At 45.6% G+C, this 22,281-nt stretch overlaps 1 protein-coding gene across 5 annotated transcripts in view; it reads left to right on the top strand.

The window, feature by feature from the left end:
• The window catches only part of GRHL1 (grainyhead like transcription factor 1), a 53,563-nt gene that overhangs the window by 13,211 nt on the left and 18,071 nt on the right, over positions 1 to 22,281 (top strand). For all 5 annotated transcript variants that reach the window (XM_049652538.1, XM_049652537.1, XM_049652542.1 and 2 more), the window contains one exon: positions 19,394 to 19,552. In XM_049652538.1, the coding sequence (XP_049508495.1) occupies positions 19,394 to 19,552 (159 nt within the window). The remainder of the gene's footprint in view (positions 1 to 19,393; positions 19,553 to 22,281) is intronic.

Here is a 22,281-nt window from a genome sequence, read left to right as displayed (position 1 = left end):
GTATACTATGTATTACTACATATATAGTATACGTATACTATGTATTACTACATATATAGTATATACGTATACTACGTATACTACAGTATATATACTCCATATATATATGTAGTATACGTAGTATACATATAGTATATATATATATATACTATATATATACTATATATGTAGTATACATAGTATATATATATATATACTATATATATACTATATATATACTATATACTATATTTTATACTATATAGTGTATACATATAGTATATTATATATACTATTATATAGTATATAGTTATATATACTATATATATAGTATATAGTATATATATATACTATACTATATATATAGTGTATATACTATATAGTGTATATTGTATATACTATATATACTACTCTATATAGTATATACTATATAGTGTATATAGTAGTATATATATAGTATATACTATATGTAGTATATACTATATATTATATAGAGTAGTATATATATAGTATATAGTATATACTATATATATATATATATATATATATATATATATATATATGGCATTCTTTTTGTCCCTGACACATCTTAAAAAAAAAAATCTGGGGCACCTGGGTGGCTCAGTCGGTTAAGTGTCCGACTTTGGCTCAGGTCATGATCTCACGGTCCGTGAGTTCGAGCCCCGTGTCGGGCTCTGTGCTGACAGCTCAGAGCCTGGAGCCTGCTTCCGATTCTGTGTCTCCCTCTCTCTCTGACCCTCCCCCATTCATGCTCTGTCTCTCTCTGTCTCAAAAATAAACATTAAAAAAAAATTAAAAAATTTAAAAAAAATTAAAAAAAAAGAATATAATACATCCTTTTGGCCATGCCAGGATGAATAAAATCAGAATTCTGTCCCAGTGTTGACACTTGAATCTTCCCTGTAGTTTCTGAAGCTTGCTTTGGAGGTGACTATATTTTGATCCCATATCAGGTTGAGTCTTGAACACCTTGGCTTATGTTGCACTTTGAGAAAAACACTGCCCAAACTGGTCTCCTCTTACATCGTCCCTGTATGTACTCCATCCATCAGTGTTATCATATACCTATTACTGTAGGAACTTGAAGATATTAGGAAACTTGTCAAAAATCATGAGTTTTCAAAGCGGCAGGTAGGAGGAGGCTGCTTTGAAAAGCAGAAATAGCATAGGAACAGTCCCCCAGGTGACCTACCCTCTGTGCGGTGCAGACCTATTTCATTCATTTGCCTGTCCTCCACACAGACTTGGATTTGTCTGGCTAGTCAGGTATCTTTTAAAGAGCCAGGAATCTCTGGGTAAGTTAAACTTCATCGGCCACTCATATTCCCTCGTGGAATAACTTTTATCAGATTTCTTCCCCTTCAGACTACAGCTGAGATCAGCTGCTTGAGGTACTTTTGGCAGGGAGAAGCATTTGCCTTCGAAACATTAAAAGGTGGATCTCTGGTGAGGTGCGCAAGTTTAGAATTTGTGAGTTCTGAGGGCACGGGTCACATGGGGAAGAGAGGACTAGGACGTGAGGAGGGCACATGAGGAAGGTGGCATAAGACAAGCCCCTTCTTGGGCTGTATAAAGATTTTACCCGCAGCCGGCTGTGCTCCTCCCCCATCCCAGGGACTCATGATGTTAGCAAGGATCCAGTGCCCGCCACGACCAGGGCACTGCACGAGACGGAGGCTGACGATGCCAGTATTGCAATTCAGGTGTCAGGTATACTGTGGGTTAAATCGGCTTTTGCAGGGTAGCCTGAGATCCTGATTCTGACTATAGTCAGAAGACCATATATAACCCTTCTGACTAATGTTATAGTCAGAAGGGTGTTGTGTGCTGTTCATACTACTTTATAAATGGACTTGGGAGACCCAAATAAGTTATAAATTGGGACTGTTTTATTCCTCAGTTACAGTATTTCCAACACTCAATACTTAGTTCTGGGTAGGCTGCACATCTTGGCCTCGAGTTTTACATCTTGCTTGGATTGTAAATCTAAGAGTTCATAAGAGCATTGGGATTTGGTTAGTGATATGAAGTAAGGGCCTCTCAAAGCCTGAAGATCTAAAATAAATAGAGGAAAAAGAAGTTAGGGAGAGAGAATTAACTTCTTTGAATGTCTGTTTTATGCTGAACGCTGCCGGGTGCCTTACGATCGCACTTAACGAGGCAGTGACAGCTGCTCAATACGGAAAAAATGCACGTGGTCCTCTAAATGAGCACGTTTGCTACTTGGTCATCACAGGCGGCTGTCGAGCAGGCAAGAGTCTAGACCTTGAAATGGACAGAAAGTGTTTTTGACAGGAAGACTGTTTAAAACAGCAGGGGCGCCTGGGTGGCTCAGTCGGTTGAGCGTCTGACTTCGGCTCAGGTCATGATCTTGCGGTTCGTGGGTTCGAGCCCTGCGTCGGGCTCTGTGCTGACAGCTCGGAGCCTGCTTCGGATTCTGTGTCTCCCCCTCTCTCTGCCCCTCCCCTGCTTGCATTCTTCTCTCTCTCTCTCAAAAATAAATAAAATATTTTTTAAAAATTAAAAAATAAAATAAAATAAAATAAAATAAAATAAAATAAAATAAAATAAAACCATAGGGGCACCCGGCTGGCTCAGTCGATGGAACGTGCGACTCTTGATCTTGGAGTTGTGAGTTCGAGCCCCACGTTGGGGGTGGAGAGTACATTAAAACAGTAAAATCTTTGCAAGGGTAATAATTCTCGTTAATAGAAGAGCGTTACGGATTCACTAGTGTAAATTCCTGTAGTAGAAGAACACTTTGCTAACGGGAAGTAATTTATGTTGATTGTGGGGTAAGTGATGTTTAACCACAGAGGAAGAGAAACGACAGCTGTGTTGGAATCAAGTGAAAATTGGGCCAGTCCACTCGGAGGGGACCCTGAGATCCAGAGGAACGCTAATTGGGACGGATCCGTGTTGATGGTATAGGAACATACGGAATTACAGTGAACCTAGACAATATGGCAAACAAGAAAATGGCTACAGTTCAAAGCAAAGCTCAAGATTTCTTTGATCATTGAGATGTAGCTGTGAGCTTCACGAATACTAAGCAGACCTTTTAACGATGGAGTGGGCCCCAGGGATACAAAATATCTCACAGATTTCTTTCCCGGTGGTGACTTCTGAATTTTTACACCAGAAGGTGCATTGTGGCGCAGCTCCCGTTCACAGGTTTCATTTTGAAACTATTGACAGCAAAGCACTTGCCGTCAGACAGGCATCAGGCTCCTGCTAGAGGAAGCCGTGTCGAGAAGGAGTCAGACGTGGGGTCTGATCGTGTTACTGTCTTGCGCGTCCGTGGCTTGCAACAACCCGGAGGTGCGGCCCTTTTTCCTGCAGGGCCGTCGTGGAGCCGGGTTGCTGTTTCACATCTTCGTTAGACTCTCAGGAGGCAGCACTGCATTTCGGTCTGTGATCGGGCTTTCCGCGGCTAGATGGAACTATGCCTTTTCCTTGATGGCATGATCTTGTCGCGGGGGGGCGGGGGGGGTGACAAAATCAGTTTCTACACACGTTTTGTCTCCCCACGGTCCTTGAGGAGGGAACGAGGGAGCCGTCAGAGATAGGGCAGAACCAGAGCACCCCGTCCTGTGGGAAAACACCCATCCGCGAGAGCACTTTGTGCTTTTACGTTTAATCTGTCGGCTCTAAGAAGGAGCGCCAAGGCGTTCTGAAGGATCGTCACTCTGAGCCAAATGTTTTATGTGTCATGGAGAGAGGCTCATGTTACAAAAGAAAGAGGATTAAAATAGAATGCAGAGCCCCCCTAGGGGACTGGAGCCCTGAGCAGCTTTACCGAGAGGGGCCTGTGCTTGGACGCAGCCCTGGTTATCTTTCCCTTTTGTCTTCTTGTCTCGGCAGAAATGTGTGGAGTTCCTGGGGAGGGATTATCGGGGCTGGCAGAGTTCATTCTGTCAGAGGGGTGTAACCATCCCGGTAACTTGAACTTAAGGCTTTCTGTAGGTGCTTGTGGGATACAGGTTTATGGGTTTAATAACCGTTTGTTGTTTTGTCTAAGCGTAATATTTGGAATTCATTGTGAGAGTAATTTTTAATTTGTTTGGACTGAGCATATTGCATGCATTTACGGGGATTCCGTTCCAGTGAAGCATCAATTAAATGCTCTATTAAAGAAAGGTGTTGCCATGTCCGGTTGCGTTAAGCAGGGACAGGTTTGGTTTGTTTCACCGCTTTAAATTTCCAGTGTGAATGGGAGGGAGGAGGGAGAGAAGGGAGTCAAATACCTTACTTGCAATTGCAGTCAAACTCAGGCAGGTGATTTAAAACAAAAGCGGATATGGGGCGCCTGGGTGGCGCAGTCGGTTAAGCGTCCGACTTCAGCCAGGTCACGATCTCGCGGTCCGTGAGTTCGAGCCCCGAGTCAGGCTCTGGGCTGACGGCTCGGAGCCTGGAGCCTGTTTCCGATTCTGTGTCTCCCTCTCTCTCTGCCCCTCCCCCGTTAATGCTCTGTCTCTCTCTGTCCCAAAAATAAATAAAAACGTTGAAAAAAAAATTTTTAAAGAAAAAAAAAAACAAACAAACAAACAAAAAAAACAAAAGCGGATACTCCCTGGCCTAGAGAGGAGTCAGGAAGCATTGCTACGTTTAAAACGAAGGATAAGAGGCTTTTAGTGTTCAGGCGGATGCTGGGCTGACTGCACTGAACGGGCTTATCCCTGTGTCCTGTCCTTCGAGCTCTGGGGAAACGGACAAGAAATAAAGAGCCACGTAAGGCGGCCACGCAGGCTTCGGGGGTGTCATGCGTTTGACTCCACGGGTTTCCTTCTGTGCAGGTTGACAGTGCATATTTATCAAAGTGAAAAATAGACTTTTTTTGGTGCCGGAAAGATAGTCATATTCCTCTATAGGGAATGAAGAGCCTTAAGGGTTTTCATTTGATCAGGTTTGGAAATGGCCAGAAGTTTTTCCTGGTTGGAAATTGTGGAGAATGCCTTTAATTAGCTGATACGGCTTAAAGTCTTAGCAACTGGAAAGTTTGCTTCGAAGAAACTCTCCTGGGTCTGACTGTGAGGAAGGCTGCTCTTTGAAGCTGTCGTGTCTTTTTGCCGGATTCTGGCCTCACAGTATTTCACGTGGCATACTCTTGTCGCCTAAGCAAGGGGTTCGTCCAGATGGAACGTAAAATGCGCCGAATCCTGGTGGAAATTCAGAATCCGCAGGGAACAATAGCACACATTTATTGTAGCACATGCCTGAGGGTAAGAGCCAAGTGCATGATGTTTTTGCTTGGACGAGGGAGACACTTGGCAGCTGAAGAAAGCTTTAGTTCAGTAGTGAAACCCGTATCTTGTGAAACAGGTTTGGAGCGTCATGTCTATTTAGACACCATTTGTGCTGCCACTTGAATTTGTTTTTCATTCTCTCTCTCTCTCTCTCTTTTCTTTTTTTTTTTTTTTGGTCCAATTTTGCCCCTGCCACCCCCCTACCGCTGTCAAGAAACACTGAGCTCCTCTACAGAACTTCTCTTCTTTGACAGCTTGTCACCGCAACCCTCCTTTTCTACATCCTTCCTGGAAATTCCATCTAAAGTGGTTTTATAAATCTGTCATTTCCACCAGTTTCGCTACTTGTAACTAAATCAGAGAGCTTTGACTCTGGCCTGACGTTCGTAGTAGTAACCGAATTTACCTGGAACCGATTCCAGGGCAGCAGGGGGCCCCGGACTTCGGGTTTCTTTCATACGGCAGATCTCTACGCGAGACTCCAGACCCTTTAGTAAATCTCAGTGAGCTGTCTACATTCGTTACTCACTTGGGGACTTTTTCTTTAGCTTCTTTTAAAATGGAAAATATAATTGGGATTTTGATTGGAAGTCTGCTTGCCTGCCGAGTCTGCCCTCATGACCCATATGCTTACCTGTCCTATTCTGAACCTGGAGATGCCGGAATGCGGTCTGTGTTTGCCTGTGTCACACCTGCGTCCAGTTCTGCACATTTCACAACGAATGTCCTACTTGTTTGGGACAACAGGTGCCAAAACACTGTACCTGCCAAGTGTCCTTAAGTTCACCAGGTCCTGCTTAAAGGATATAACAGAGGGAGGTTAATACGTGGGTGCCTCTGGAACGTCTCTATGTGCCTCTCTTCCCATCTCCTTCTCTGTTTTCTCTGCCTCTGTTTCTCCGTCTCTGTCTCTTCCTTTTCTCCTTGTCTTTGTGGCTTTCTCCCTGGCTCTCTGCTGTCTGCAGAAACAGAAGCTGCCATATGGGTGGTGTGGGAAGGCAGCACTGGGGCCGCCGAAAGGGTGATGGCTGCTGGGGCCTCGTTTTTTCTTCAGGGAAACACCCCGCGTAGAGGCGAGAAGGTGTCAGGTTCGTGCCTCGTTCTTCCCAGATCCCTCTCCTCCCCGCCCTCAGCCCTCCAATTTTGTCTTATCTCTTGATGGTCGTTCGGTAGTCTGAGAAACAACACAAACACTAATTGCACACTTGGAAGCTTTTAGTTCCATGTAGTAGGATTTCTTAATCACCTCATATCATCAGAGCAGTGGGGAGGTAGGACTCTCCGAGGCCGATCCGATGAGTCAGTAGCGGAACTGGATTCTACCTCTGAGCGTATGACTCAGCCTTTGATACCTGCTTGGGCTCCATTAATCAGGCGGGCACACGGAGCAAGTCGAGGAGCTACAAGGCAGAAGTAAGACAGTCAGGGCTTGTTTGGGTTTGTTGGTTTGGTTTTGGTTGGGCAAAAGGAATACTGATCTGGATTCAGTGTCTGCTGTGCAGGGCTCGGTGAATGTTCGCGTCGACGCAGACTTTAGCCACGAATTGGATCTTGATTTCTTAGTTTACACCGTTTCCCACTCCCATTGGCTTCAGTTGACAGTTAGAACTTCCTACCAACCTACTGGGAAAATGGTGATTTTCTTCTCATGGATTGGTGTTGTCGGATTTAGGGTGAGAACAAACTTTATTTTTATGGGGCACCTGGGTGTCTCAGTCGTGTGAGCATTCAACTTCGGCTCAGGTCACGATCCCACGGTTCGTGGGTTCGAGCCCCACATCGGGCTCTGGGCTGACAGCTCGGAGCCTGGAGCCTGCTTCTGATTCTGTGTCTCCCCACTCACACCTTGTCTCTCTGTGTCTCTAAAAAAAACGAATAAAAACGTTAAAAAGGAAAAAGAGTTTTTTTTTTTAAAAACTTTTTTTTTTTTTTAAGTTTTTATTTAAGTGATCTCTACACCCAGCATGGGGCTCAAACTCGCAACCCCAAGATGACGAGTCACACACATGCTCTTCTGACTTGAGCCAGCCAAGAGTGCCGGGAATACACTTCGCTTTTGACTTCACGTTGTAATTTCATATGTCAGTAGCGATTTCTGACTAAGAAGAGTTGCTTTTGGGTATGTTTTAGAGTGGCTACCTTGACTGATGTGGAAGAGAGTGAAACTAAAATTTGTCCTGAGTTTTCTCCTTTCAATTGAGTAGATCGGTTATGGTCTAGGAATAAAATTACAAACGTTATATCCATACTTGACTAAGTTGAATTTTAATACTAGACTGGGTTAAAGTGCTAAAAAACTCCCAGAGGCAACTGGAACTGTATCCAGGGTGGCTGTGGCTGTCTCTGAGGGGACCACGTCACCAACTAAATGTCGTGACTTAATATGAAGTCAGTAGGAAGTTGGCACGGAGACTTCCCTTTGATTTAAAATACAGGGACCTTTAATTTCACGCCTCGTGATCCAAAAACAACCTGCGCTCACAGCCGCTTGGGGGTCACTTTTTCCCTGTGTTTCTTCTTCCCTGGACAGTTTTCCCATTAGATTCTTGTTCCGCTTTCCGTGCATCGTTGTGCCAGTGTGCTTTCAAGAGCGCGGAGTTCGGTCCCGGCCTCGTCTCTGCCCTCTCTCTCCTGTGTGTCTTTTATTATCTGCCTTCAGAGCCTGAGCCTCGGCCGCAACAGAACACTGTCTCTCTGGAGTGAAATGGCATTGAGTAGCCAGACTCTGAAGCGTGTGACGCTCACGCTAAAGGTAGATGTTTTTAGGGCATATGACAGATCTGTAAGTACATTTTTGAAATGGAAAACATTTTTCAGTTATCAGTTTTTGGGTGCATCTTCCATAGGTAAATCAACCGACTTTTCTTTTTTCTTTTCTTCCTTCTGTCGGGTCTTTTCTTACGATTACCAGACCGTTGACACTCACTCGAACTGTGCATCGTAACTGACGGTATAAAATATTGACATAGGTAGTCAGGTTATCCATACGCTGATACTTTTCCAAAAGTCTGCTGTGTGTAATCTTGTTTGCAAGAGCAAAGCACCATTCTGACTTGAAGGATTTATTTCGTAATGTGTTATTTCTTTCTTTTGAGAGGGAAAGAGTCCGTGCACGCGTGCACAAGTGGGAGAGGGGAAGAGAGAGAGAGAAAGAGAGAGAAGGAATCCCGAGGAGGCTTTGCGCTGTCAGAGGACTCTGTTTTCAGGGCTCTATCTCATGAACCGCGAGATGATGACCTGAGCCGAAATCAAGAGTCAGACGCTTAACCAACTGAGTCACCCAAGTGCCCCAGGATTTTTTTTAACTTCAGTTATTATCAACCAGTTTATTTCCTTCTAGGAAGTCTGTGCAAGGTAATTAATCTCTTGCTACGGTGTGGAAGAACTGGCTTCTGAAGTCATGTTGCAGGGGGTCGTCTTTGTTAACTATACATTCATTCATTCAGCAAATTCTTATACTTTTCTGTGCAAGAACTGTGAGGAAATAAAGAAATGATTGAAGCATAAAGCCTGTCCTCAAAAGAGATTACACTGTCTATGTAATGACACAGGTCATAAGTGAGGTTAGAAAAACTCTGACGATTTCTAGGGCAAAAGAGTACTTTCGGCTAAGGGGAGTGCTCTTGATGTGACTCTTTGAGAGCTTGCACCTGCAGAATATTTTTGCAGTCTATTTGATTGGGCTTTTTTTCTTTTTCCTTATTGTCTTTTCCCCCACACGGATTAGCTGTTGCGAATTTCAGTGGAAAAGAGGCAGCTAGAATGGTTTAGCCTACAGAGGTGCTTTGACATACTGAGGCCCAGACATTGTGTAGTGTAGAAAACGGCATTTGGGACTTGTCTTCTGTGACACTTGAAGAAAATGTAGACCGTACCACACCCATCAGTACGGCATGCGGCTGCGGGTGAAGGGTCGCAGATTTGTTTATCAAAAGCAAAATTGTTAGGTACCTGCACTTTCCATAATGGAAAGCTGGTCACTGTAGATAACGTTATCAAGCACAAAAGTGGATAGATGCGATAGAAAATCCCCTCATGGCTCGTTATGCGGCTTCATCTTGACCCTAGAACTTCTCTCTCTCTCTCTCTCTCTTTCTCTCTCTCTCTCTCTCTCTCTCTGTCTCTCTCTCTTTTTCCGGCTCTCTCTATATAGATATAGATGTAGATATATGTCAGTGAGCCTCGAAAGATCGTAATCTTTCCCGAATTAATTGAGGGTATGTATATAGTCGATTTAATTATGCACTCAACAAATATTTATTTTACGTCCAGAATGTGTAAAAACCTGCCGTCCGCCAAGATGACCTAGGTGTTCAGGTCATCTTGGAGGAGAGTTATGAGCATAAATAACCTGTGAACTTGGGCAACATGTTTCTAATCTCTAAGCCTCAATTTCCTTATCTGTGAAATGGGGTCAGAATAGTACCAATTTCCTGTGTTATTTTGAGGACCAGAGTCTGGTACGTTGTAAGAAGGCAATAAATACAGCTCAAATATCATAGCAGCACGTGGTTCGATTTGGCTGGAGTTGAAGAGGCTGGGGTCATTTATTTAGTGAACGTGTGGTTCTTAGCGGCCAAGTACTGCCAGGATGTTCTGGGAACGTAAAGATGAGTCAGATCTGGTCCAGCTCTCAGAAGACTCAAAATTTAGTGGAGGAGATTGCCACCCATGAGTCCATCGGCAGAAGAAAACAGAAAGCACTAGAGCTTCCCTCAGAATGGGGGGTGGGGGGGCCAGAGGAGACCGTTGGGGACACTACCACCCACGAAAGGATAGTAGGAACTGGCCAGGCGTTCAGAGCCGGGGATGGGCCGATGGCCTTGGGAGGTAAGAGTACAGAACCGAGACCACTGGACCTTGCCTGAGGTCTGCAGCGGGTGGGGGTGGGGGGTGAGGGGCGTGGGGGCCAGATCCCGAAGGCCCTGACACGCCCCAGCAAGGCCTGGGACTACACCCTGTAGATGAGTGTGTCTCAAAACCTTAGGGTCCGTTGGCCAAGTATACTGGCCAGTGCTCAGTTTCTTTGAGATTTCTAATACTGTAAGCTTTTTTCAAATCATAAAAGATCATGTAAGATTTTTTTAAATCGTAAGTGTGTTGAAAATCACAGAGCATATACCTGCTGCCAGGAAGTGTCCGTGCCAGTGTTGGTGCTTGGGTGTCAGGTCTGGTCCAGATAAAGACCAGATGAGCTCTCGGGGTGCCCTGTGATCAAGCATTTTGCAGCTGTCTGGATAGAGTAGTATTTCTCAAACGAAGATCTGGATATTTGTTTAGGGGTTAGGGAACTTTTTTTTCTCTTTTAAAAAGGATACGTGCAGGGGCTCCTGGGCGGCTCAGTCAGTCGGTCGAGTGTCCGACTTCGGCTCGGGTCACGATCTCACGGTTCATGAGTTCAAGCCCCACGTTGGGCTCTCTATTATCAGCACAGAACCTGCTTCAGCTCCTCTGTCTGTCTCTCTCTCTTTGCCCTTCCCCCACTTACGCTCTGTCAAAAAGAAGTCAAACATTTGGGGGGAAAAAGGATACATCTATTGTTGACATTGGAGAAATAGTGGAGTAGGCAGTAGAAAACATGACTGGAAAGGTCCATCCGCATCACCTGTAGCATCTTGAATGCTGAGGAATTTAGTTGCTATTATGTAGACAGTGGTGAGCTATCGAAAAGTTTTTAGTAAGAATAAATGAGTAAGATTCGTAGTGATAACTGTGCTTGGAGATCGCCTGATGTCACCGAAGCAGTCTCTTGTTTCATTTTGTCACCTGACTGGTAGCCATTTTATTGTCCAGAGGGCTCTCTACTTGGGGTTGGGAGAAAGAAGGGTTAGTTTGTGTAAATTGAGATTAGCTCTTTTTTATTGAGTATTTTGTTTTTGAGGGGCAGTACTGTGTGTATTTTAAGTTCTGTGAGGACTTGACAGTTGCTAAATTACGATTTAGAGATCCTGTGTAGCTATTTGCAGACCCGTGGTTTTTCTGTCATTACCAGCCTTTAATGCAGTACCGATGTGTAAGAGGCATTGGGAGAAATACAAAAAATGTACTAAACACTGGAAAACATTTTAAAAGTTTATTTATTTTTGAGAGAAAGAGAGAGATAGGGAGGGAGAGGGAGAGGGGCGGGGAGCAGGGGGGCGGGCAGAGAGAGAGAGACAGAGAATCCATCCCAGGCAGGCCCCGTGCTGCCAATGCAGAGCCAAACACGGGGCTCAAACTCACGAACTATGAGGTTATGATCTGAGCCAAAACCAAGAGTCCCTGCTCAACCAACTGAGCCCCGCAGGCGCCCCAAACACCAGAAAACATTTGAAAACAGTGTAACAACCTCTGCCATCAAGGGCCTTAGAGCACTTACATTTACAGTGTGGCAGAGTCCCCGAAGTGTTACATAGAGAGGTGGCACGTTCAGCACCCCTGTTTGTTCCTCTCTCTGGCCCAGGTGACAAGGGTATAGAGATGTGGCTCTTTGCCCCAAACCGAAGCTCCGAGTCTGGTCTCGGGGGAGAGGAGGCGAGCTTCTTAAGTACAACTTGCTAAGTAGTGAAACGGCTGTCATTCTGTTTGGGTCATTGGGGAATGCTTCTCGGAGCAGCTCTGTCAATTGACCTTGGTCTTTATCCATGGGCGATGTCAGTAGAGAATGAGGTATGAGCTGGGTGGGAGTTGGGAGCTAGATTTTGGACGGCCTTGATTATTTGGATCCCTTCCGTCAGAGGGAAGTGAACCACTGACGGTGATGATGATTTATCTAGCCTCTTTCACTTTCTGGGCCATCGAGGTGATGTTACATGGACGAGTTCCCGTGACCCCTCATGTAATGAGCCTAACACTGTGTTACATTGTTTTAGTTTAAAAATCAGATCTCTTAGGGGTGCCTGGGTGGCTCAGTCGGTTAAGCGTCCGACTTCGGCCCGGGTCGTGATCTCACGGTTCGTGGGTTCGAGCCCCGCATCAGGCTCTGCTGACAGCTCGGAGCCTGGAGCCTGCTCCAGATTCTGTGTCTCCCTTTCTCTCTGTGCCCCTCCCCTACTCGTGCTCTGCCTCTCTCTCTCCAAAACAAATATTAAAAAAATTTGTTTTAAAAAGTAATAAAAATCAGACCTCTTAAAAAGAAAACTTTATCCCAGCTGTTATGAGGGTGGTTCATGTCTTAGCAAATCTAAAGGTTTACTTTTTTGTTCCACTCATTGAATAAACTAAATTATGAAATTAAAAGAAAATCATTTTCACCATTGTAGCAGCAATGTTATAAAAATATGCAAAATTCTACCCAGACCTCATTTAAAAAATTATTTTTTAATGTTTATTTATTTTTGAGAGAGAGACAGAGAGAGACAGAGTATGGGGGAGGGGCAGAGACAGAGAAGGGGAGACACAGAATCCAAAGCAGGCTCCAGGCTCCGAGCTGTCAGCACAGAGTCTGACGTGGGGCTCGAACCCACGAACTGAGATCATGGCTTGAGCCAAAGTCGGACGCTCAACTATCTGAGCCACCCAGGCGCCCCTACCCAAATCTCTTAGTGGAGAAAAAAAATTAAGACTATATTATTTGGATGTCAGGTTCTTGTACACGAATAATAATAGAGAATGAGTATTAGAGTTGTGGTAAATTTTTTGAAACGAACAGGCTTTTTGTTCATGAAAAATATCCTAATATAGTGTACTTAAGTCGGCCAGTTTCATTATTTGGCTTCTGATTGAATACTTACAATTTTTGTAACTTTGGACTGATAAATTTCAAGTGCTTTGTTAACACTTTCTGTGAAATTATATTTCTGTAGTTTCTCCCCACACATTCACTTGTGAAAGCTCACAGATCTGGGTGCTCTCTTCAGACTGGACGGTCAGCATGTTTTACCAGCATTGTGCCTTGGTTTATTGTGTTAATGAAGCCCCCAAAGTGAGTTGGGGGTTTTTAAAATATGTTCTCTGTTGCCCTCACTTCACTGGCTGGGAAATGAACCTCTGAGGGCAGCCTGTGTTTTGAGCTTACTATGTCCTAGTGTCTTTGTCCCCCTCCCTTCTTCCCTTTTGAGAAGTAACAGCGGGGACAGCGGCCCCCAGCTCTGGGAACAATAGTGCGTGGCTGCCATAAGCTTCCTGGAAGAAGCATCATAAATTAGTTCAAGATCTGATTTCTTGTTGGTTCTGCACTTGCAAGCATTTGGAATAAAAAAATCAGTACAAGTTAAGCCTTTGATGATATCAATCTTTATTTTGTTGTTTTCCTCACATTTTCAGCTGAGGTTTGAAAACAAAATTTAATCTTCTGAAAAGTTTTAAGTGCGTGAATTCTCAGCCAAGAATGAGGAACTACATTAGAAAAACGGGCTGGACATTTGAAAAGGAATCTTGCAGAGCATCTTCGATTTGTTTAGCAGTTTATTTTGTGGTTGTTTTTTTTTTTTTTTCTCTCTCCTAGCGATTTTGGTTGGGAGCATTGTATGCTCGTCTTCGGAAGATTTATGTTTCATTTGTTTGAATAAAATCAGACTTTTCCTCAAAATCAGTGACAAGGAAGTGTGAACAGAGAAGAGGTTATCACATGCGTGTATTCCATGGAGGAGGTGAACCTGTAATAATCCTCTTTCTTTGAACCTCTTTCCCACCCTCTGGAGAAGATATTGGCAGCTTTTCTGTGATCACGTCTTAGGAAGTACTTTTCTCTGCACAGTGACAATGGCCTGAACATTCGTTTTATCCAGATTTGGGTGACTTGGCCTGTTGTCCTGCTTATTCGGGGTGTCGCCCGTTAGGTAGAACTCATCCCGGTGTTAGTGCTGCGAGGAGCAGACTGTAGCCACCTTGTTGCCCCCCTCCTCCCCCCGGACCTGGACACGAGCTCTGCCTTTCGTTTCTACACTTGGCCTCCGACCTGCTTTGGGTGCTGCTGGTCAAAGATTTGTCACCTTCCTAAATAAGATTCCCTAGAAACAACTTCTCCCTTAAAATTACCCTAGTCCCTTCTGTGGGTGTGGGTTGTACTGCTAAAATGTGTGGTTCATGGGAAGAGTGAGACGTCAGCGGGAGCTCCTTCTTAGGAAGTCACTTGTATAGAAAGTGGAAATACTGAATTACGAAAAGGGAACTAATCCTTCCTCGCTCCTAACTACGCTGTGATGTGATATAAGGGTAAATTACTGTTCGAGCACCTTAGAGAATGGTTTCTTTAGATCAGGGCTCAGCAAACCGCAGCTCTCTGCAAACCCTGGCCAGCCAGCTGCTGTTTATGTAAATAAAGTTTTATTGAAAACAGCACCACGACATCCACCTGTGGCTGCTGTGCCTTGTTACTGAGGGGTTGCCGGGTTGCATCCACGAAGGCCGAAACACCGTTGGGCCCTTTCACACACAAAATCCAGCCGCCTCCTGGTTTACACCGACAGGCGACAGCTGTCTTACGTGGCTGCGTTGTATGCCGCCTTAGCCCCATTTAATCACTGCTCCCTCTGCATCGTCCTTCTTTGGTTAAAAACATACATGCTACTGAGCATGTGCTGCTCACCAGGCACCAGAAACAGGGCTGGCCCAGCATTGTCTCTGTCTCCAGGGCTTGGCAGCTCGGTGGGGGTGACCCCACCGGTCACCCGAACGCACGGTTCGCCCGCACACATCAGCCCCTGCGAAAATCGCACGTCGCGTGAGGAATAAACAGAAGTATTGTTTGAAATATTTTTTTAACTGTATTTCTTTATTTTGAGAGAGCGAGGGCGCGAGTCAGGGAGGGGCACACGGAGGAGGTGGGTCTCGGGAGAGAGAGAATCCCAAGCGGGCTCCACGCTGTCAGCGCCCAGCCAGACGTGGGGCTCGAACGCACCGACCATGAGATCATGACCTGAGCCGAAATCAAGAGTCAGACACTTAACCGACTGAGCCACCCAGGCACCCCAAATTTGATAGAGTTTTAATAGGTTTTTGTCTGGTCACTATTTCATGAACTGTGGGTTTCTGAGGGTTTGTATGACCTTACTGAATAGTAAGTTTGAGCAGATGCTTTAATCTTTATCCTTCCATTGGTTGAATGAATATTAGTATTCGATAGGGTTATACCTCTGTAAAAAAAAAAAAAATTCAATCAAAAAGAAAGCTTGATGGGATACTATAAATACATGTAGGAATATCTGAACTCTTTAAAGAAAGGAAACCATGTGTTGGGGCTTGTTTTAATCACCTCAGAGTTTTGGAGTCAGAGGAGGCCTTTGGTGGATCAAAGCGGTAAGTGTACAGAAGATTAATCACCTGACGGCCGTGGCTTTTATCCTGACTGATTGCTGGAATTACTTGGGGAGCACCTGAAGAAGGCCTTGTGTCTGGAACCCTCCCCAGACCAATGACAGCACAACCCCTAGATGTGGCTTTACTGTCTCCAGGAAGGGCTGACGTCCTCTGGGTGATTCTGATCGAGTCAGGGACCTGAAGCATCCAAGTTCCCAGGCAGGGCTGATGTTCCTGGCGCCATGCTTTATGAACCTCCGCTTTATAAGATTCTTAATTCCGTACGAGTAGTTCATACAATTACTCGAAGTGGCAACTTTACACGGTACTTTTAAAATTACACGATGGGTAAAAAAAAAAAATGATAAATGTATTACACAAAATTACTGTCCCTGATAAATACATAGTAGAGAAAAAAGCATTCACAATCTTTTAACGTAAGTACAATCCTAGGACTCAAGAGAACTGATCTAGACACGGGGCACCTGGGTGGCTCAGTCGGGTAAGCGTCCGACTCCCATTTCCGCTCGGGTCCTGACCTCGCCGTTCAGGAGTTGGAGCCCTACCTCCAGCTCTGTGCTGACCGCGCCGTGCCTGCTTGGGATTCTCCTCTCTCCCTCCCTCTCTGCCCCTCCCCTGCTCTCTTTCCTTCTCTCTCTCTCTCTCTTTCGAAATAAATAAACTTTAAAAGGAAAAAAAAAGTGATCCAAACGTCATCTGATACAACCTGCATTTGACAGGTAAGGACCTCGCCCATGGTCACGGCACTAATCAGCGATGGAGCTGAAACTCCAGTGTTTTCATTTTCAGACCAAAGGCTTTCCCTTCCCGTTGACCACGTTACCTCTTGCTAGAGCACACACACAAGGCATCTTTGCACTCTTGCCGGTCTTCGGTCGAGGCTTACACATAGCGGATGTGTCCCCTCCAGTGGTGGCAGCGTGGACCCAGGACTGCCCTGCCGGTTCTTGCCGTGAAGCAAGAGGCTTCAAGGAGCACCGCCCCCGTTTCTTGAAGGTCTTCGGCCCATCGTCCTTCTCGTACCTCACGTCCCTGGCCTGGAATGCTTACGCTGCCCATCTCGTTCGCTGTTTACGGCCGTGTTTACGTATTTCTCTAGACGAGGTGGTGGTTTTTAACGTTGAGCTAGGAATGCTGTGAGCTTTTCTTTGTTGCATTTAGAAATACCGCCAAGTTTGGAAAGAACTGATTTTAAACATAGAAGAATGTGCCTAAGAGAGCAGTTGCCAGTAACCCTCAGTAAAAGGGTAATGTCCCTCTGAAGGCTCCATGTTCAAGCTGATCCTAGGATTCGGTTCCTGCTTAGTTTTGCTTTGAATAGAAACTTGACACTGGGAAGCAAGGGGAGGTTAGGTTTTAGGTTGGATTACCGTGAAATCCTCTTGTAAATGGAATATCACTTTGGGTCAGAGCCTTCCTGGAATTGTTGAGGGTTAAGTGTAACTTTCCCAGGCTGCTGTTTTTGAGTCATAAATGGAGCCATGTGGCCTCGTATGACAGAGAAATTTAGATTTTCCATTTGGTTATAAAATGAAAAAATAACGGTGATTCAGTTACCTGATGGGCTCAGATGTTGACAGGGACCACTGTCTTGCTGTGTGTCTTTTTGTCTGCCTTCCTATTTTGTCTTTCCATAGCCTGTCTCCTTAAGTCAGATTTATACATCGTACGTGAAGTGTTTTTTAACAGCATACAATTGGCCATTGAACAATGACACAGATTTGGACTGCGCGGGCCCACTTACATGTCAGTTTTTTCCAATAAATAGATTGGAAACATTTTTTTTTAATTTGCAACAATTTGAAAAAACTTGCAGATGAACTGCATAGCCTGGAAATAACTGAAAAAATTAAGAGAAAGGTACCGTAAGGCTCTAGCATATGAGTACATAGACAAAATATGCGTTAATTGACTATGTTATTGGGAAGGCTTCTGGTCAACAGTGGGCTCTTACGTAGTTAAGTCTGGGGGGAGTCAGAAGTTGCACGTGGATTTTCAACTGTTGGTAGTGGGGGGCAGTTGGTATCCCTAACCCCTGCGTTGTCCAAGGGTCAGCAGTACAGGAAAAGAGACCAAGTCAAAGCACTAGGTTTCCGTAATGGATTTGAAATTCCTGTGTACCGCTTTTGGCCCGTATATCTAGATTTCGGGTTTCGGTGTTTTTCAAAATGAAAGCATTTTGTTCGTTTACTGGAAATGAGTTAAATGGGAAGTAAAATGGTAGCAGGCTAGGAAAGGCAACCCTAGGCCGGGCACTGTGCTCCTACGTGAGTATCGAGGAGGCTGCCGTGTGGAGAGCAAGGGGCTTGCCTGCTGCGTCTTGGCACTGCGTGTAAAGATGGCAGACCGTTCCAGGTAGTGAAGAAAAGCCAGGTGATTCGGGTACAACGTTGATTTGGGAAAGCGAGGTCACAAGGTGTAAAGGGGGGAGCCCCGGATATGAATTCCGGCCCCTTGCTTTCCACCCTGGGGACAGTTTAAAAAAAAAAAAAAAATCTCTCTGAGCCCCACCTGGAAAAAGAAGGATTAACTGTCGCTCGGGGTTGTGAAATGAGAGCGTGTGTATAAAGTGAGTGCCCCGTGCAGGTCTGGAAGCGTTAGGTGCTCACCGCTGTGGGCTTCACGACACGGGTGGGGTGAGTGGCGGCCGTCTCTGGAGGTGTCACCGGAGCCCACGTGCCTGCAGAGGTGGAGGGAGACACAGGGAGGAGCTGTGGAGGTGGCTCGGACTGGGACAGAGGGACACAGGAGGAGGAGGGACAAGGACAGAGATGTGAGGCAGGAATGGACGTTCGAGGTGTGTTTTGGGGACGGTAAATAGCCTGGTCTGAGGGACAGAATGAGAGACGACTTTTCAGTCTGTTAATGTGGACAAGTTCTCAGTCTTTTTCGGGCGTTTTGGTCTTTTCCTTCTTGAAAATAATGTATAGACTAGAACAAGAATAAAACTCCTGTTTCGGCATTTGCAAACCTTCTAGAGAGCGGTGAGATCTTCACCGTTACTGTTACAATCTTTTTTCTCCTTACCCTTCCCTCCCCCTTCTCTTGTATCTGCATTCTCAGAGCCCCCCCCCCCCCCTTCTGGCTTAAACTTCTCCCTGTCCGGGTCTTGGTTCAGCCAGTGGCACCCTGCGCTGTTGTGGTAGATCTGTTCGTGGTGTTAGGGCTGGGGAGTTGTTGGCCCCTGGACTGGAAGGAGTCCAGCCTAAGGGTCTCGGGTCTTTGAAAGGCGCCGATTTTTAAAACTGTAATTCCAGTAGTATCCACTGTGTGGTGCTCACGCACCAGATACAAATTCTAAAACTGAAAGGGAGCTCGAATGCATCGTGACCGCGTATGAGAGGTTAAAACCCGTATCACACACCAAAAGAGGGAAATGGAGCACGTTCTTTCGGTGTACCAAGATTCACTTGAGTCTCTCCTAAGCAACAACCTCCAGTGCCGCTTTAATAGTGTGATTCACTGACCTCATAAATTCCCAAATATTAGGACATGTATAGGGAACTACAGGCCATCGGAGGTGGTGTAGACACGACACGGGCAGATTCTCAGTTGGTACCGAGCTCCAGACCAGCTGCCTAGAGAACGTGGGCTATCGGTCATATTTAAAAATGACATCAAGAAAGACATCCAGCCTCTTCCACGGTATGATGCTAAGCAAATATCCTGGAAGGGAAAATAGACAGGAGTTCAAAGCTGCTGTCTGTTTTTTTCCCTTAAGGTCTGCCATTCCTCTGACCAAAAGTAGTTTTAAAATAGACCCTTTATTTTAAAAAGTTTTAAGTGAGCAGCTGAGCTCTCATTTAGAACATATTTAAGTGATTTCAGTGATGTTAGTATTCTTACAAGCTCTGCTAAGGTTGACTGTTGGTGCCTATTACTTACAATGCCGTTTTTTCCCTCTGCAGGTTTTCATCTCTGTGAACTGCTTAAGCACAGATTTCTCTTCTCAGAAAGGCGTGAAGGGGTTGCCTCTTAACATTCAAATTGACACCTATAGTTATAACAACCGTAGCAACAAGCCTGTGCACCGGGCGTACTGCCAGATAAAAGTCTTCTGTGACAAGGTAAGATTGTCAGATTGGGTAGGGACCCTTAGAATGAAGCGTGTGAGTTTGACTCTTTCTGCCAGAAAATGACCAAGGTCCTCGTGATATTTAAGGCTGATGTAAACGTATTGCTAACAATACTAAGTAGCCTATTTTAAATGAGAAAGTATTGTGATAGCTATGCAAAGACACATTATATCGGGGAGGGAAAAAAATCTCATTTTAACTGAAACACTAGAAGGTCCAGTGAGTACGTTTTGTTGGGCGTGTCGGTAGAGTCAGGCGGTGCGCGTAGGAGCCATGAGCTCGGTCGTAGGCGGCGCCCAGCTTACTGGACTTGTAGACAGCGGCTGCCGCGCTGGAGTTCTTGAACTTGGTGTCTGTGGACTCCGTGCGGATAACCGGAAAGGGCTGTCCTTTAACTGGCTCACCCCCGCTCCAGGCCCTTTGGTAAGTCGCCAGCCAGCGGGCTGAAGCAGGAGAAGGTGAGATTCAGGTTCTTCTGCACGGCAGCAAGGAGGCAAAAAGAGAAAGTATAGGCCCAATCGATCTCGGCATCATTTCTTTTCTCTGGAGAGGCAACGATCACTTTTGTCAGGTGCGGAGCCGTGGGCTGGGCTGGATGAGATCCCGGGAGCCGCGGTGAGGCCCGCTGGGCGTTGAAGATTGCAGACCGCGCTCTGCTCGGGACCTGTGTGTTGGCCATAGAGAAGTGAGCGCTCCATTGAACTAAGACTGAAGACGGCTGTGACTTTTCCCTCTCAGAAAATCGTGGGCCGCATCCTTTGCCATCCCCTCTTTTTAGCCTGTAAACCAACCAACCGACCCTCTCTGTTGTTAAGATTCTTAGAAGGCGGGCCCCTGGGTGGCTCGGTCAGTTGAGCGTCCAACTCTTGATTTGGCTCAGGGCATGATCCCAGGGTTGTGGGCGCCAAGAGTCGGACACTTAACCAGCTGAGCCACCCAGGCGCCCCCAGCACACATTTGTGATTTCACGGTTCCATAGGCCAGAAGTCGGACGCAGATCTCGCTGGGCACAAATCGAGCTGTTAGAAGGTTGTATCTCTTTCTGGAGTCTCTACGGGAGAATCTGTTTCCTTGCCTTTCTGTCTTCTAGAGGCACCCGCATTCCTTGGCTGGTGGTCCCTTCCCCCTTCAAAGCCGGGAGACTCACATCACATCCCTCTGACACTGCTTCCGTCGTCACATCTCCTTGTCTGGTTCTTCTGTTTTTAAGGACCCTGTGATTATACTGGGCTGACACAGACGATCTCGGACACTCACCCTTTTCTCAGCGTCAGCCGATTAGCAACCTAATGTCTCCTTTGCTGTGCAAGCTGACATATTCATAGGTTCTGAGGATTTGGCTGTTTACATCTTTGAGGAGCTGTTAGTCTGCCCACCACAGCCCTTCCGTGTATGCTCCCTTTTACAAATGACGAGTCACATCAAGTGTGGAGCTGGGATTTCTGACCCCAAGGCAAATTTCTTTCCTTCATACTGCATTCCTTTTATCAGGCAAAAGAAAACCTAAAGAGGTGTCCAAAGCCTACAAACTATAAGCCCCGATTTTTTATTATTCAACAGACTTAAAATTATTCTAGTTGTTTCCCAAGTGCTTACTCTCTTTCTGATGTATCATTCTGGGACCATATAGTTTGTGGACTTATCCTGGTCCATGGATCACCCTTAGAATATCTGTATTAGACCATGTCAGCATGAGTTAGAATGAACTGGAATTTTCCATGTCAGATGGTAAAAATACAAGCAGTTTCTCAGAGAAGGAACAGTATCGATTCATGATCTTAAACGAATTTGGGTTTGTTTTGTTTTGTTTTTTCTTTCCAAGATTTTATTTAAATTCCAGTCAGAGGCACCTGGGTGGCTCAGTCGGTTAAGTGTCCGACTGGATCTCAGCTCAGGTCTTGATCTCACAGTCATGAGTTCAAGCCCCACATCGGGCTCTGCGCTGGGTGTGAAGTCTACTTGAAAAAAAAAAAGAAACTCAAGTTAGTTAACATCTAGTGTAGTATTGGTCTCAGGAGTAGAATTTAGTGATTCTGCTCATCACAGCAAGTGGCCTCCTTAACGCCCATCACCCATCTGGCTCATCCCCCAACCCTCCTCTCTCCGGCAACCCTCAGTTTGTTCTCTATGGTTAAGAGTCTCTTATGGTTTGCCTCTCTCTCTTTTCTTTTCAGTTTACTTATTTTGAGAGAGAGAAAGTGAGCAGGGGAAGGGCAGAGAGAGGGAGAGAGAGCATCCAAAGCAGGCTCCATGCTGTCAGTGCGGAGCCCAACGTGGGGCTCTATCCCACCAGTCATGAGATCGTGACCTGAGCTCAAATCAAGGGCTGGTGCTTAACCAACTGAGCCACCAAGGCACCTTGTCCCTCTCTGTTTTTCTCTTCTTTTCTTTTTCCTTCCCTTCCCCTATGTTCATCTGTTTTGTTTCCTAAATTCCACGATTTACTTTGCTTAGCATAATACACTCTAGTTCTATCCATGTCGTTGGAAATGGCAGGATTTCATTCTTTTTGAAAAAAAATTTTTTTTACATTTATTTATTTTTGAGAGAGTGAGACAAAGTGAGAGCGGGGGAAGGGCAGAGAGAGAGGGAGACACAGGATCGGAAGCAGGCTCCAGGCTCTGAGCTGTCAGCACAGAGCCCAACGCGGGGCTCAAACCCACAGACCGTGAGATCATGACCTGAGCCGAAGTCGGACACTCAACCGACTGAGCCACCCA

This window comes from Panthera uncia (genome assembly GCF_023721935.1).
Source record: "Panthera uncia isolate 11264 chromosome A3 unlocalized genomic scaffold, Puncia_PCG_1.0 HiC_scaffold_12, whole genome shotgun sequence".
In the NCBI taxonomy this organism is placed as follows: domain Eukaryota; kingdom Metazoa; phylum Chordata; class Mammalia; order Carnivora; family Felidae; genus Panthera; species Panthera uncia.
Note: the sequence above shows the minus strand (reverse complement) of the source record. Positions and strands in the feature narration are given on the sequence as shown.